Genomic DNA, 14,114 nt, shown 5'->3' on the forward strand with positions numbered 1-14,114 from the left:
CACCCTGCAGGCAGATAATTAAAAAGTTCAGAGCTTGATTAATTGGGAGGAAATTGGAGGAATGGGGCTGCCTGCAGGGCGTGCGGGAGCTCTTAGCCCTTGCGTGGGGATGGCGTGAAGGGAAGCAGGCCAGAGCCGGGACCCAGGCCTAACCTGGGATCCAGGGGCTGGACGCACTGGGCATGAAACCTGCCTTTGCAGGTTGTGGGGTTCAGGGTCTGGCTCCCCAGAAGACTGTGAGCTCCACCCCTGCTACACAGACACACACACACACACACAAATACAACTGCGGAGTAGACATCAAAAGACCCAATGGTCATGAAAGTCCTGGTTCCTCTGGCCTTGGGGCTGAGGCACCTACAGGCCTTGTAGCCTGTCATTCAGTGAGGTGTCACAGAGGCTCTGTGCCAGGCAGGTGAACAGGGCAGGCTTGCTGGCTGCCTCACAATGCTCCCAGTGGGGCAGGTGGGAAGGTGGGAGGCAGGGACTGGTATTAACCAAGTGCCAAGAAGGATGAGGGTGGAATGGCTTGAGACACCATTCCCGGGGGCACAGGGAAGAGCTCTGGGGGCTCCGACATGGTCTAGGGAGCACCAGAGGCATAGAACCAAGTCTCCAGTCCCCGCACCAGCTGAGTGACCTTCAGCCTAAGATTCTGAGCCTCAATCAGTCAATCGACACACACGTCCTGAGGCCTCCTGTCCATCACGTCTCAGCCGCTGGTGCTGGGAGTTTCTAGACATTGCCAGTACCTGCTGTCCCCAGGCTTACAGCCAAGCGCAGGAGGCAGACACTCAGAGCCGTATAATCGTGCAGCGGTGGAGGCAAAGCACAGGTGCTTCGGGAGCGCGGGCAAGAGGCCCAAACCAGGTCGGGGATGGCATCCCAGGAGAAGGTCAAAAGGTGGTTTGGGTGGAGCTGAGATTGGAAGGATAAAAGGGAGTGAGCCAGGCTGGCGCTGGGGCAGAGGGAACTGCCTGAGCAAAGGCCCAGAGACGGGAGATGGAACAGAGCGGGTGGGGGAGCTGGAAGCTGCCTACGGCGCCCAGGGGCCCAGCTCAGAGGTGCCGAGATCTCAGGCTGGCAAGGTGGGCCCTAGAGGGGAGGCCAAAGCAGGCTGGGCTCGCCACAGGCGCAAGGGAGCCATCGAAGGGTCTCGAGCAGAGGAGGGACGCTACAGATGGCCAGTGTGCAGACTGGCTTTGGGAGGCCCTGGGATCCCCCCTCAGGCAAAGGGGAGACGTGTTAACACAGTTCCTGCCGCTGCCTTCTGACTTCTGTAGTCTTGCCAGCTGCTGGCAAGGATCCATAGAGCCTGGGACCCGGCAGGGGCAGGCAGGGGTAGCCTGGGCATGTGGGGGATGCGGGGGGGGGAGGCCAGGATGACTGACATCCCCTGGGTGGTCCCAGTAGGAGCTACCACAGCAGGGCAATGAGCCTGAGGCACTCCCTCGGCTTAACCTGGCCAGGCAGGACCCCCCTTCTTAGGGAAGGAGAGAGGGAGAAAGGGCAGGGTGGGGCACTCTTCATCAAATTAGAGCACTGAGGGCTTCGGAGGCAACAGTTAGAAAGAACATGGACTGTGGAGGCACAGGCTCTGAGTGACTTTGGACAAGGCATTCCTCCCTATGAGCCTCAGTTTCCTCATCTCTAGAATGGGGACAATGCCTCCTACTACACAGGGAGATGGTGAGAACTGAGTGAGGTTATGAGCAGGGGAAGCTGCTGGCCTAGCACCTGGCAGGCATATGGCAGGTACACAGTGATCGGGAGCTCCTCCTAGCCCAGAAGCTGGCCACCTGCTTCCGGCATGGCTGTGCCCATGGCACAGTGGATCAGGCACCTTGCCCAGCTCTGACCGGGGCAACTGGCTCCACTGGTTTAACCTCAGCGGCAAAAGCAGGAAGGATGCGAAATGCAAAAGCCACTATACATGAGGAAGACCCCCCCAAACCCCTCTTGCTCCCCGGCGGGAATACCACAAGCTCAGCTCAGACATACTCACAGCACAAGGCCCTGAAAAAGATACAAATCAGTTTATCTATAGCTCAAGGAGAACAGAAGACCCAGGGTTGGATGCCTGAGCCCATGCATGGCCCGAGTCCCACAGGTGGCAGAGGCCATAGAGATGGTCCCGCCATACCCAGAGTGGGCAGGAAGGGGCCCGGGCTCACAGAGTAGGAGAGCAGGGAGCCACAGGGCAGCCGAGCCCAGCCTCCCCTCTCTGGGCCCAGGACTCTCCTCTGTCCACTCAAACTCCTCTCCCCAGCCCAAAGCCAGAATGAACATCCTGAGGATCCCAAGGCAGGAAAGTGAGCCAGCCGCCTGTCGAACTGGTCACAGCTGAGCCGGGAACCCACTCCCACTGCTCACAGTGGCCAGCCGTCAGGCCTGGTTAAAGGAAGGTGTGCCAGCCCCCTGCTCAGTCATGGCCTCTCACAGGCAGGGCCTGGGCCTTTGTCTCCATGTCGCGGTGTCTGACACATAATCGGGGCTTAATACACGCCTATTGGATAAATTCATAACTCAACATCTCTCCAACTGGACCCATGAGCCTGAGGGCAGGGACCACAGCTTCTTTGTCCCTGCATCCCCAGGGCTTAGTACATAGCAAGTGGCGGGCCAGGAACGAATGGAGATAATACAGCGGACACTTGTGTCGTGCTCAGTGGGAACCAGGCAGGCCTTGCTGTACGAGCTTTCTCTGGATTAACTCATGCAATCTTCCCCCCAAGTAGAAGGTCGGCGTGATCGTTCTCCCCACTACACAGACAAGGGAACGGAGAGCGAGGGACCCTGCCCCCCTCCACATTGTTAGCAAAAGGCAGGCCCAGGATTCAGTCCTGGCAGCCAGCTCCATGGGCTACACCCAGGTCCACTTCCATCAGGCCTCCTGCTTGGGTTCCCAGGAGCTAGATGGTGAGCCCGCCTCTGCCCAGACAGAACCCTCTGCTCCACAGGACCCCCAGAAAGGCAGAGAAGCTCCTTCCTCCCCCACCACGGCCTGGCACACTGGCCCTGATGGAGCACTGGACTCCGCTGTGCCCTCCGTGGTTTGGAGATTAAAGCAGCATCTCTGGGAAGAGAGTGAGGAGGAGGGTAGCAGGTCTGCCAAGGAGGCTGCAAGGCTCACCCAGTGCCAATTAGCGGCCCCGCCGTGCCAGGTCCAGATGGAGCCCTGCCTCGGCCTGACTCAGGGCTCACTCGGTCAATTATCACCTATCCCCGGAGCCCAGGGGGCAGGTGGGGAGAAAATCTGTTTCCCCATAATCCTCCCTCCCTCTCCCGGCCGGCTGCCATCCCTGCCTTGGGTTGCCTGGCCAAGGGCTCTGGGCGTCTGCAGAAGGCGGGTGCTGGCGAGCTGCTTCGGTCCCAAGTTCTGTGTTTGGGGGTCAGGCTTTGCCTGTGTCTTGCTGAGTGATCCAGCAAGCCCTGTCCCCTCGTAGGCCTGACCACATGGTCTCCAGTACTGACGTTCAAGCCACCCGATAATTTCTACGTCCAGGAGTAGCCAGGCACGAGGTCTTTGGAATCAAAAAGACATGGCGCCAAGCCTTAGCTCTATCATTTAGTAGCTATGTGATCTTGGCCCAACATTTTGCCCCCTCGGGGCCTCAGTTTCCTCATCTGCAAAATAGGGGGGTGATAATGGTACCCCTTCAGTGGGTAGTCATGTAGATTTCACGAGCAAATCCGTGCAAATCACCTGCACTGGGCTCAGCACCTGGAAAGCATGTGATTAATGGGAATTAGGATTGCCCTTGCATGCTGGATGAGTTAATGACAGCTGACACTTACATAGGACCTGCTGCGTGTTCTTGTGTCTATCAGCCTGTCAGACCCACAGCGCCGGCCCCTGAGTCCCTCACTATCTGCTTGGGGAGACAGACCTGCCTTCATTTAGCAAACTGAGCTGACTGAGCACCTACTATGTGCCATACCTTGCACCAGGTGCTAGGGATGTGGAGATTAAAGACCCAGCGCCTCCCGCAACCAGGGTTCGCCAACCAGTGGGCAGCACAGAGATGAGTCACCTATGGGTTAGGTCCATGGTAGGACAGGGCTGGTTGGTGCCGGTTCGGCTGGCAAGAGCCGACTGTGCTTATTTCTTCCCAACTCAGCGGTCAGTTATGTCGGATGGGTAGCTTCGAATTTGCCCTGGTGGGAGCCTTTACGCCACAGAAATCAGCAAACACAACAGATCAGGGCATTCCCCACTCCCCGCCACAGACAGCCGTGTACCAGTGCACCAGTGCACCACTGCTCAGAGCGTGTGTCTGGGGTACTGAGTGGACGTCGGAGGTGTCTGCTGTGGAAAGTGGAGGCCGGCCTCCCAGAGGCATTCATGTCAGACCCCCGTCCCAGGTGGCAGGTTGATGGGGAGAAGGGCATTCGGGCAAAAGCACCTGTGTGTGTGTGTGTGTGTGTGTGTGTGTGTGTGTGTGTGTGTGTGTGGCCAGGGCATCTAGGGAATTGCAAAGAGGTGAAGGGGGTGACAGATGGGCCCAGAGAAGTGTACCGGAGGCTTACCAGAGACAGAGGGCATTCCTGGGACATGGGACTTCCAGTCTGAAAAGCAGGATGCCTTGTCACCATAGTGGACAGGCTCCGGGGATGACCTGTGGGGACCGAAGACGAGAAGTAGAGCAGAATCTGAGCAGCCGCAGGGCCTGGTGAAACTGACAGGGTCATGGTGGCACCAACGTGGCATTCACTGGCCACATATTTTCTCAGGACACCCATAAGGGGCATATTTGTTCATCCAACAAACGTATGTATTGAGCACCTACTATGTTCCTACCGGTCTGCCAGGAGTTAGGGAGCCAATGAGAGCCAGACAAACCTGGTTCCTCTTCCCCTTTGCAGGCACTTCCAAGGCAGGGAAAAGACAGCACACAAGTTTATAAACTGTTTTCTACTATAATTACAACTTGTGATGAGGGTCAATGAAGGAAACAAAGCCTGAGACAGAGTGTCATGAGAGAACCCCTCTGTCCACGGTGGTCAGGAACGGTCTCTCTAGGAGATGACATTTTAGCGGGGGCCTAAAGGAGGAAGATCAGCCATGGGAAGCAGGGACAGCGCTCTTGCCAACTGAGGGCCCCGGCGCACAGTGTCCAGAAGCGACAGGAAGACCACAGAGCCATTCTGGCGGGCCTCGTGGGCCAGGACTGGGTGTGGGGTAGTTCTCAGTGCCTCGGGGAGCCCCGAGTGAGTTTAAAGTAAGCAGAGTGTGGTGGGTCCAGTTCATTCTAATCAGATCTCCCCAGCGACTTTGGAGGGTTGGAGGGGAGGCCAAAGGGGGGCAGGGAGACCCTCTCAGAGACTCTGACCATACCCACACCTTGCAGGTGTCATCGGTCCCCTTCCCAAAGGAGGGGACTGAGCCTGCGCAGCCACCGAGTCTGTGTACTTCCCAGCTCTGTGCGTGAAACCCGGACGCTGGCAGGACTGGATGCACTCCCAGCTGAGAAACTCAGAGCAGCACGGCCCCTGGGGCACTGGGTGCTGAGGGCAGGCAGCTGTTCCAGATCTCTCTGTGGGCGAAGAGGTGGCCGACCGGAGCTGAGGCCCCTCACACCCCACCAGTCCCCCAGGACACCTGGGATCAGAATCTGCCTCCGCTGCCCAAGAGCCATGTGTGTCTGCTCTTCTCTGGGCGTCCGTTTCCTCAAATGTCAGATCAGGCGGTTGAGCTGCATACTCTCCGGCTCATCACTCCATCCATCCATCACCCACTAGGTACCCAGCGTCTACTGGGAATTGACAGTCCAGCCAGGCACTTACAGATTCATGAGTAAGTAATTAAAATAGGCACCTCGATCCTGACTGGTGACTTAGGGAAGGCTTCCTGGAAGAGGTGGTACCTGCGTCAAGTCTCAAGGGGGTGTAGGAGTTTGATGACAACGGGAGGGCATTGCAGGGAACGAGGGCAGGACGGACAGAGGCCAGAGGTGTGGAGGTGGGCCTGGGGCAGGCACCATGCGTAGTCGACTGTAGCGGGCACAGGGCTTGGGGTGGTGGGCACTGAGAGATGGGTAGGTGCCCGCCCTGGGGTCCTGGAGTCCCTGAGGAGTCTGGGGAGCTGTTGCGGATTTTTTTAACCGGTTTTATTGTGACATTATTCACGTACTGTAGAATTCAACTATTTCAGTTGTACAATTCGGTGATTTTTAGCGAATGCACAGAACTGTGCTGCCATCCCCGCAATCAATTTTAGAACATGTTCATCACCTCAAAAAGAAACCCTATTACCCATTAGCAGTCGCTCCCCATTCTCTGCTCTCCCCAGTCCTTGGCAACCATTAATCTGCTCCTGTCTCTATAGATGGCTATTCTGGACGCTTTTCTATAAATGGAAGCACACGCTATGTCGCCTTTTGTGTCTGGTTTCTTTCATAAGCACAGTGTCGTCAAGGCTCATCCATGTTGTGGCGTGTATCCGTACTTTATTCCTTTTTATGGCCAAATAATATTCCATTGTGTGCCATTGTGGATTTTTAAGTGACACGGAAAGTTGCGTCCTTTAGAAAGCTGGCTGGGGGAGATGGGCAAGAGGAGGCCAGAAGGCCACGCGAGGCTAAGGAGTCAGTAGGAAGAGTTTTCTGGATGCCCTTAGGGGTAGAACAGCAGCAGAGAAGAGCCAGGATGGGATGCTGCTGCAGGGGCGGGTGGGGGGGAGATCTGATCGTTGGCAGCAGGGGGTGAGGGTAGGGAGGAGGCATCCAGGGTTCCTAGTGACTGGGTGGAGAATGATGTAGCCTTCCCAGATGAAAGAGCGGGTTTTACGAAGCACCGTGCTGATCGCTGATCGTGCTGATGGATAGAGAAACCACAGATGCCCAGTGGGAGGGTGGAGGCGTGGCCGGGGAGCACACCTGACAAGGGAAGGCTTCTGGAGCAGGCAGCCCGGGGAGTCTGAGATGGGGCCAGGACATGGTGACAAGAGAGGACAGCCAGGAAGGTGGCCCAGATGGAGGGACTGGCACGGCCTGGAGGGGACAGTGGGCAGCCACCCACTATCCGGGCCCAGGGAATGGCCAGCAGATGGAAGAGATGTGCTAAGCTAGGCAGGCTCTTGCCTGAAAGGGAGCCAGGAGGGTCCTGATCTTGGGACCAAATCCCTTTGGCTTCTGTATGGATGACCCTATATCCCACAGGAGCCCTGCAACCCCATTCTACAGGAGAGCAAACGGAGGCTCTGAGAGGTCATCTGCTTAACTGGAGCCGAGCGGCAGCCTATGTGCCCTGGCTGGATCATGCCAAGATGGCGGCTGTCTCCTCAGCCAGCCAGCAGGGAAGGTTCGGTGCCTGAGAGGAAAGTGAGAAGGTGGAGGGCAGGAGCACTCAGGACCCCAAAACCAGGGCAGCAGTGTGGCGAGAGCCCTGGGCGGGCCGCCAGAGCTAGAGCTGCCAATCCCTGCCCAGCACTTGTGGACCATTGACAAGAACACGGGTCGCACAGGACAGTGTAGTGTGGTGGTTAGGGAAGCCTCTAGAGTCAGACCACCTGAGACCGAGTCTCAGCTCTGCCGCTCTAAGCTCACATACTAGCAAATTACTTCACCTCTGTGCCTTCAAGCCCCCATCTGAAAAGGGGAGGGATAAGCTTCCCTCCATCACAGGGCTGGGTAAGGACTGGATGAGTTACTATGGGTTACGTCCTTAGAACGGTGCCAGGATTTCATAAGAACTCAGTAAATGCTGGCTGGTTCATATTGACGCTCTGACACCTTGGTTTCCCCATCTGTCCAGTAGAAGCCTTAATACCCTCCAGAGCACTCATCACCATCCTCCCTGGAGTCACGAGTGCCTCGATGGTTCTATCACAGTCCTTCCTCTGCCCTTGGCTGGAAGTTTCCTATGGACTGACTGGAGCTGGACTCGAGATCCCCGCGGGGCCTGGTCAGGGTGGCATCAGCCAGTGTCTTGTTAAGTTGGCTCCCACCTTCTGGAAGCCACCTCCAAAAGGCAGGTGCACTAGGGCCCCAGGGGGAGGGTGCTGTCTTCTAGTGTCCCAGGGGGAATCGTCCGGGCGTATATACTGAGCACTTGTTTTATCCAGCAAGCCCTGAGATTGCAAATACAACTTCTCCCCGCCCCACGCCAGACACCGTCCGTCCCGTGGAGTTCTTATGGCCACTTTATGGGGTAGATGCTCTCACCTGGATGAGGAAACTTCAGCTCAGAGAGGTTGAACTACTTGTCTGAGGTCACCCTGCAGATTGGTATTTGAACAAGATACAGTTCAGAATGCCAGGAACTATTCTAGGCATTTTTGCCTGAATTTTTTTTTTAAAGATTTTATTTATTTATTTGACAGAGAGAGACAGCCAGCGAGAGAGGGAACACAAGCAGGGGGAGTGGGAGAGGAAGAAGCAGGCTCATAGCAGAGGAGCCTGATGTGGGGCTCGATCCCAGAACGCTGGGATCACGCCCTGAGCCGAAGGCAGACGCTTAACGACTGTGCCACCCAGGCGCCCCATTTTTGCCTGAATTTAACCAATGTAATCCTCGCAACAATTATAGGAGGCAGGTACTCTTGTCCCCACTTTGCAGATAAGGAAATAGCTCTAGTGACCGGCCTGAGGTCACACTGCTGGCACAGGCAGAGCGGGGCTTTGCCAAGTAGCCAGCACACTAACCCCCATTCTTCACTGCCTTTCTGTCTGCATGATGCCCAAAGCCCAAGCCCTTCCCACTTCAGCAGGCAGCTTCAAGAAGTATGTGGGGAGGGGTGCCTGGGTGGCACAGCGGTTAAGCGGCTGCCTTCGGCTCAGGGCGTGATCCCGGCGTTCTGGGATCGAGCCGCACATCAGGCTCCTCTGCTGGGAGCCTGCTTCTTCCTCTCCTACTCCCCCTGCTTGTGTTCCCTCTCTCGCTGGCTGTCTCTATCTCTGTCGAATAAATAAATAAAATCTTTAAAAAAAAAAAAAAGAAGTATGTGGGGAGCACGTGCTGAGTGCTGGGTTCTGCGCTGGGCGCAGGGGAATGAGCTGTGGGTCAGATGTCGCTCCCATCCTGAGGGAGCCGAGCGCATGGCCAGGGGACCCCTTGATGAATAATTGCGGTGGGGGCGTAGGGCTTTCTGAACTCGAGTAAGTAAGCATCAAGGAGGGTGGGGCCTCTGAGGCTGGAGCTGGTTGAGGGGAGGGCAGTTTGCTAAGATTTGAACGCGGAGGATAAGCTTGAGGGCCGGGGCTGGAAAAATGATTTAGGGAAATTGACGTTAGCCATTTACATGTGAGGAGGTGACACGGCGCACAGGCCCGGAATGGGATCCAGGTGAGCGCCCCGGCCAGTACGCGGTTTAGCTACCTTTCACCCCAATGAGGAACTTGCCCATTGCAAAGCTCTTTCCTGTCCACCTTCTCACTTATCCCTTAGGTGATCTCCCCTCCCCAGGCTCCACAGCAGAGTTGGGATGATGAACCCCAGTACGCAGAAGAAACTGAGGCCAGGAAAAGGGCAGGGCCTGGATCCCAGGCCTCCTGATGCCCAGCCCAGGGCTAGGGTAGGGTGGATTTGCACACAGGTCCATACCCGAGTGGTCATGGCTTGTGGAACCTAAGCCCTGAGCTGCAGGGTCTGGACCCACATGCTGAGCATCCCCGCAGAGCAGGGAAGAAGGCCAAAGCCCCAAAGAGCCCAGATCACTGAATGCCCATCAAGTGCGAACACTTCCCCCCTCAGGCTGTCCCCGGTACTGCAGGCTCCCTTTGGTGAAAGAAATGGATCCAACACCTAGGGGTAGTAACAGCTACTGTACGTTGGGCACCTATACTGTGCAAGGCCTCGTGCCATGTGCCTGACACACTGGACCAAATTCCCCCAGTGGCCTTCAGAAATGGGTCTTAGGATCATAATTTTACAAATAAGGAAACTGAGTCTTGGCCTGGTTAAGCTGCTTGACTACAGCCCATGGCTAGCACAAGGCCAAGCTGAGACTCAAACCCAGGTCTGTCTACTTCCAAAGACAGTGTTCTTTTCTGCTCTACGACATCACATTTCTATGTGGCCTGCGCTGTACTAGGATTTTTCTGCTGTAACGTAATCATCGCGATCCTCCGGGAGCCAGGAATCTAGTTACAAGAATCAGGGCTCAGCCAGCCGTCAGTGAGCAAGACTGGCCCTGGGTCCTGCCCCAGACCTCTTTGGAGTCTTCCAAATAAGTCAGGATGGAGCCTAGAAGCAGTGGCACAGCCAACCTGGAAAAGGTGCTGAGGGATTGCTAGGGGCCCCAGTTGAACCCGTAGACAGCCTCCGAGACAAGAAACCAGCTAGCCTGGAACCTTCTGGGCACAGAGAGGACTGCCCTGTTGGAGCCTGGAGACCCCCCCCAAGAGCCTTGATGGGGTTTCCCAACAGTTGCTCTTCACGGCCCCTCCATGATGCTGTGCGGTCCCTCCAAGAGACTACAGGGTCTCCCCACCCCTTGTGGCCCCTGAGTCCTCATCGGGTTTCCCCAGCGACTCTCCTTGTCTTCTCTCCCAGGTTGCCCATCTGGAACCTTCAAGGCCAACCAAGGGGACGAGGCCTGCACGCACTGTCCCATCAACAGCCGGACCACCTCAGAAGGGGCGACCAACTGCGTCTGCCGCAACGGGTACTACAGAGCAGACCTGGACCCCCTCGACATGCCCTGCACAAGTACGCTCGGGGCCCCTGCAGGGCGATGCCCCACTGCGGCCCAAGTCCCCCTCAGAAAGCTCGGAGCAAGGGGTGGGCTGCTGCCTGGCTCCCGCCAGCCTTTCCTGAGCGGGGAGCGGCCAATCACCTGGTGGGAGGGGAAATGGAAAACTGGTTGGAAAAAGACCATCCTGGGGTCGCTGCACGGCCAATGCTCAGCGACCGTGGAGCTGGCATCTGGCTCCGTCCCTCTGCCTGCCAGTCACATGGAGGATGAAGTCAAGGTCTCGATTCACAAAGGGACGGTGAATGGGAGGCTTGGCAGAAGGAGAACCAACACAGGTGGCGTCTGTGGCAGAAAAGGATGCCCAGTGTTCTACCCTGGCAGTGGCCGCCTGGATCTCAGGCCAAGGTTCTCTAAGAAAGGAGGGACTAGGAGGGCAGTCTTACCACCCCTGCATCAGACAGGAATGGAATTCAGATGCAAGCGACGGAGAGCTGACCCCAGTGGCTTAAACCGTAGGACTTTACTCTCTCACAGAGCAGCACCCCGAAGATAGGCAGTCCTGGGATATTATGGCGAGTCCATGGAGCTCTCTGGGCCCTGGCTCACTCTTTCTGGGCTGCCATCCTCAGCGTGTGGTTCCTATCCTTCGGGTCACTTCACAGCCCAGGATTGCTGCTGAAGCTCCAGCCATCACACACATTCTAGACAGAGGAAGAAGGAAAGGGGCAAAAGGACATTTTACAGCAGTCTCCTTTTAAGAAAAAGTCCTGACCAGCAAGTATATCAGTGGCCAGCCCCCCATCACAGGAGGCTAGGAAATTAGTCTTCTAGCTGGACACTTGCCACCCTGAATAAAATTGGGTTCTGTTAGAAGGAAGAAGGGGAAAGAGATGTCGGGTGGGTATGATCCCCAACACACAAAGACCGGCCCTAGTAACAAACACCGAGGAGGTTGGAGTCCAGGGCAAAAGCATTAAGCAGACGTGCAGCAAGATGAGAGTTACATTCTAGAAGCATCTCTCAGGTGCGTGGAGGGAAGAAAGGATTTGAAGGAAGCCTTTGGGGGCCGGAGCTAGAGCCAAGGCAGCAGGCAGAGAGCCGTCCCGTGGGAACGTACCTCCACAGCCCCCACTGACCAACACCTCTCCCCTCCCTCAGCCATCCCCTCCGCGCCCCAGGCCGTGATCTCCAGCGTCAACGAGACCTCCCTCATGCTGGAGTGGACCCCGCCCCGCGATTCAGGGGGCCGCGAGGACCTGGTCTACAACATCATCTGCAAGAGCTGTGGCTCGGGCCGGGGCGCCTGCACCCGCTGTGGGGACAACGTGCAGTACGCGCCCCGCCAGCTGGGCCTGACCGAGCCACGTATCTACATCAGCGACCTGCTGGCCCACACGCAGTACACCTTCGAGATCCAGGCCGTGAACGGCGTCACCGACCAGAGCCCCTTCTCACCTCAGTTCGCCTCCGTGAACATCACCACCAACCAGGCAGGTAAGCACTTCCAGTGCCCGCTCCGGGGAGCAGGGCCGTGGACCCGAACCGGGACCCTGCCAGCCCCGGTCAGAGACTCCCTCCCCTCTGTGGAGTGGCTTCCGCTTCTCCAAGGCCGTGCTCACCCGGGAGAGAGGTAACACGGGCTACCTCCGCGTGGCCGTGGTATGTGTGACAATTGCTATCGTTTGGTGACCGTGTCCTGTTGAAGGTAGGCGTGCAGCTGCTACAAAAAGGCCCCGTGCTCAGCAGCTTAAAGAACACAGAAATTCCGGCCTCCCTCAGTAAGAGTCCAGGAGTGAGCCATCTAGGCTCGCGGGTGGGTCGGATCCCCTGGGAGATTCGGGGACCCAGGTTCTTCCGTTGGCGTCAGCCACCCCCGTGCTCCCCACCTGTGTGTGTGGTGGAAGGTGAGGCCCCGGAGGTGTCTGTCTGCAGGGAGGGTGGGCAAGCGAGGACCCAGGGAAGCAGGAGTGGAACCCATCCCTTCTGTGCACGGTCCCTGGAAAGAACTTGGTCACGTGGCCTCACCAAGCCACAAAGGAGGCTGGGAGATGTGACCCTCTCCCAGTGAGCAGTGGGGAGACAACCAGTAGATATCTCACAGTTTCCACGGGCACCTTCTGGGAGCCTTCAGCCCGCCCCAGCCCAGGTCCAGCAAGCTTTTCTCCCTCAGCTCACCTTTCATAATCCTTTCTGGGATCCCACGTCACCCTCCATCTTCAGTCCTGCTTCCTAGGTCATGGCAAAAAAAGTTGCCAAATGTTTCAGTCTCACTACTACCGCCATTCCCTCTTCAGTCCGTCAAAAAACACTGTACAGGGACCGTCTTAGCACTATCATCATCCTTTGTGAATAGGGAAACAGGAGGGAAAGCGTTCGCGGAAGCCTGACTAGAGTGCCATATAGTGGTCTTTGGGACACCACACAATCCAGGGAAATATCAACGAGCATCTGCTCTCATGAGTAAGGGAGCACACCTCTTAGGTTTCCGGCCCCTCCTCTCCACCGAGACCTCTGTCCCCTGGGTCACCTGTGACACTTCCCAGCCTCATCCCCCAACCAAGGGCCACATGAGATTTTCAAGGACCTCATGGTACTTGTGGATTGAAAACTGTGAGTGTGCCCCTTGGTTTTTCACTCAACAACCCTTGCCAAGCCCCTGCGGTGAGCATGGTCTGGGCCCTGTCCAAGGAAGAGCCAAGGGAGGCCAGGCTCCAGGAGAGAAGGTGAGTGGGCTACCCACCTTATCTTTCCAATGTCAAGTGCGGCCCACACAGTCAGTGCTCAGGGGATCTAGAGATGGAGGTCTAGGAAGGCTTCCTGGAGGAGGCAGGATTTGGCCTGCAGTTTAAGGAACCAATAAAATGTTTAAGGGAGTGTTAGAAAGAAATGTCTTTTGAGAGTGAGGAAGGGCATAAACAAGGACATGGAAGGAGAGGGGTGAACAGCTCCACCTGGTTGAGGGGTGCAGTCTATACAGGACCTCACTGCATACCCCTGGCTTCCTTGAATAGAGGGCATCTATGTCCCCATTTTACAGATAATGCTTAGAGAAGTTGAGTCACAAAGCAGGAAGGGTAAGGGACAGGAATTAACTAGGTCTTCCAGATTCCAGTGCTTGGGCACAATCCAGGGTATGTCCAAGGAACCTTGAGTGTGACTATGGGTCTGATGGTGCGTGTGAGTGAGTGTATTTATAAGAATGTGTGGGTGTATCTGTATGTGTTTGGGCGACCATGTGTTTATGATTGGGATCGCATGGTCTGTGGCCATGTGGCTTATTTATACATGCATTCATGAGCATGGGTGTGTCTGAATCCGAGGGGCTTGGAATGGGGTGTGTTTGAGCATGAATTTGTATGTCTGAATGTGGCCCTGCCTATCCGTGTGTTTGTGAATGAGAAGGAGTGTGGTTTTGTTCGTGAGTGTTTGCGGTATTGCTGTGGCCGAGAGGACGTAGTTGGGAGCATGCGCCTGCTGT

At 56.4% G+C, this 14,114-nt stretch overlaps 1 protein-coding gene across 3 annotated transcripts in view; it reads left to right on the plus strand.

The window, feature by feature from the left end:
• Positions 1 to 14,114, plus strand: part of EPHB2 (EPH receptor B2) — a 136,737-nt gene that overhangs the window by 69,208 nt on the left and 53,415 nt on the right. For all 3 annotated transcript variants that reach the window (XM_002919539.4, XM_034646193.1, XM_034646191.1), the window contains exons 4-5: positions 10,495 to 10,650; positions 11,795 to 12,130. In XM_002919539.4, the coding sequence (XP_002919585.3) occupies positions 10,495 to 10,650; positions 11,795 to 12,130 (492 nt within the window). The remainder of the gene's footprint in view (positions 1 to 10,494; positions 10,651 to 11,794; positions 12,131 to 14,114) is intronic.

This window comes from Ailuropoda melanoleuca, chromosome 2 (assembly GCF_002007445.2).
Source record: "Ailuropoda melanoleuca isolate Jingjing chromosome 2, ASM200744v2, whole genome shotgun sequence".
Classification (NCBI taxonomy): Eukaryota; Metazoa; Chordata; class Mammalia; order Carnivora; family Ursidae; genus Ailuropoda; species Ailuropoda melanoleuca.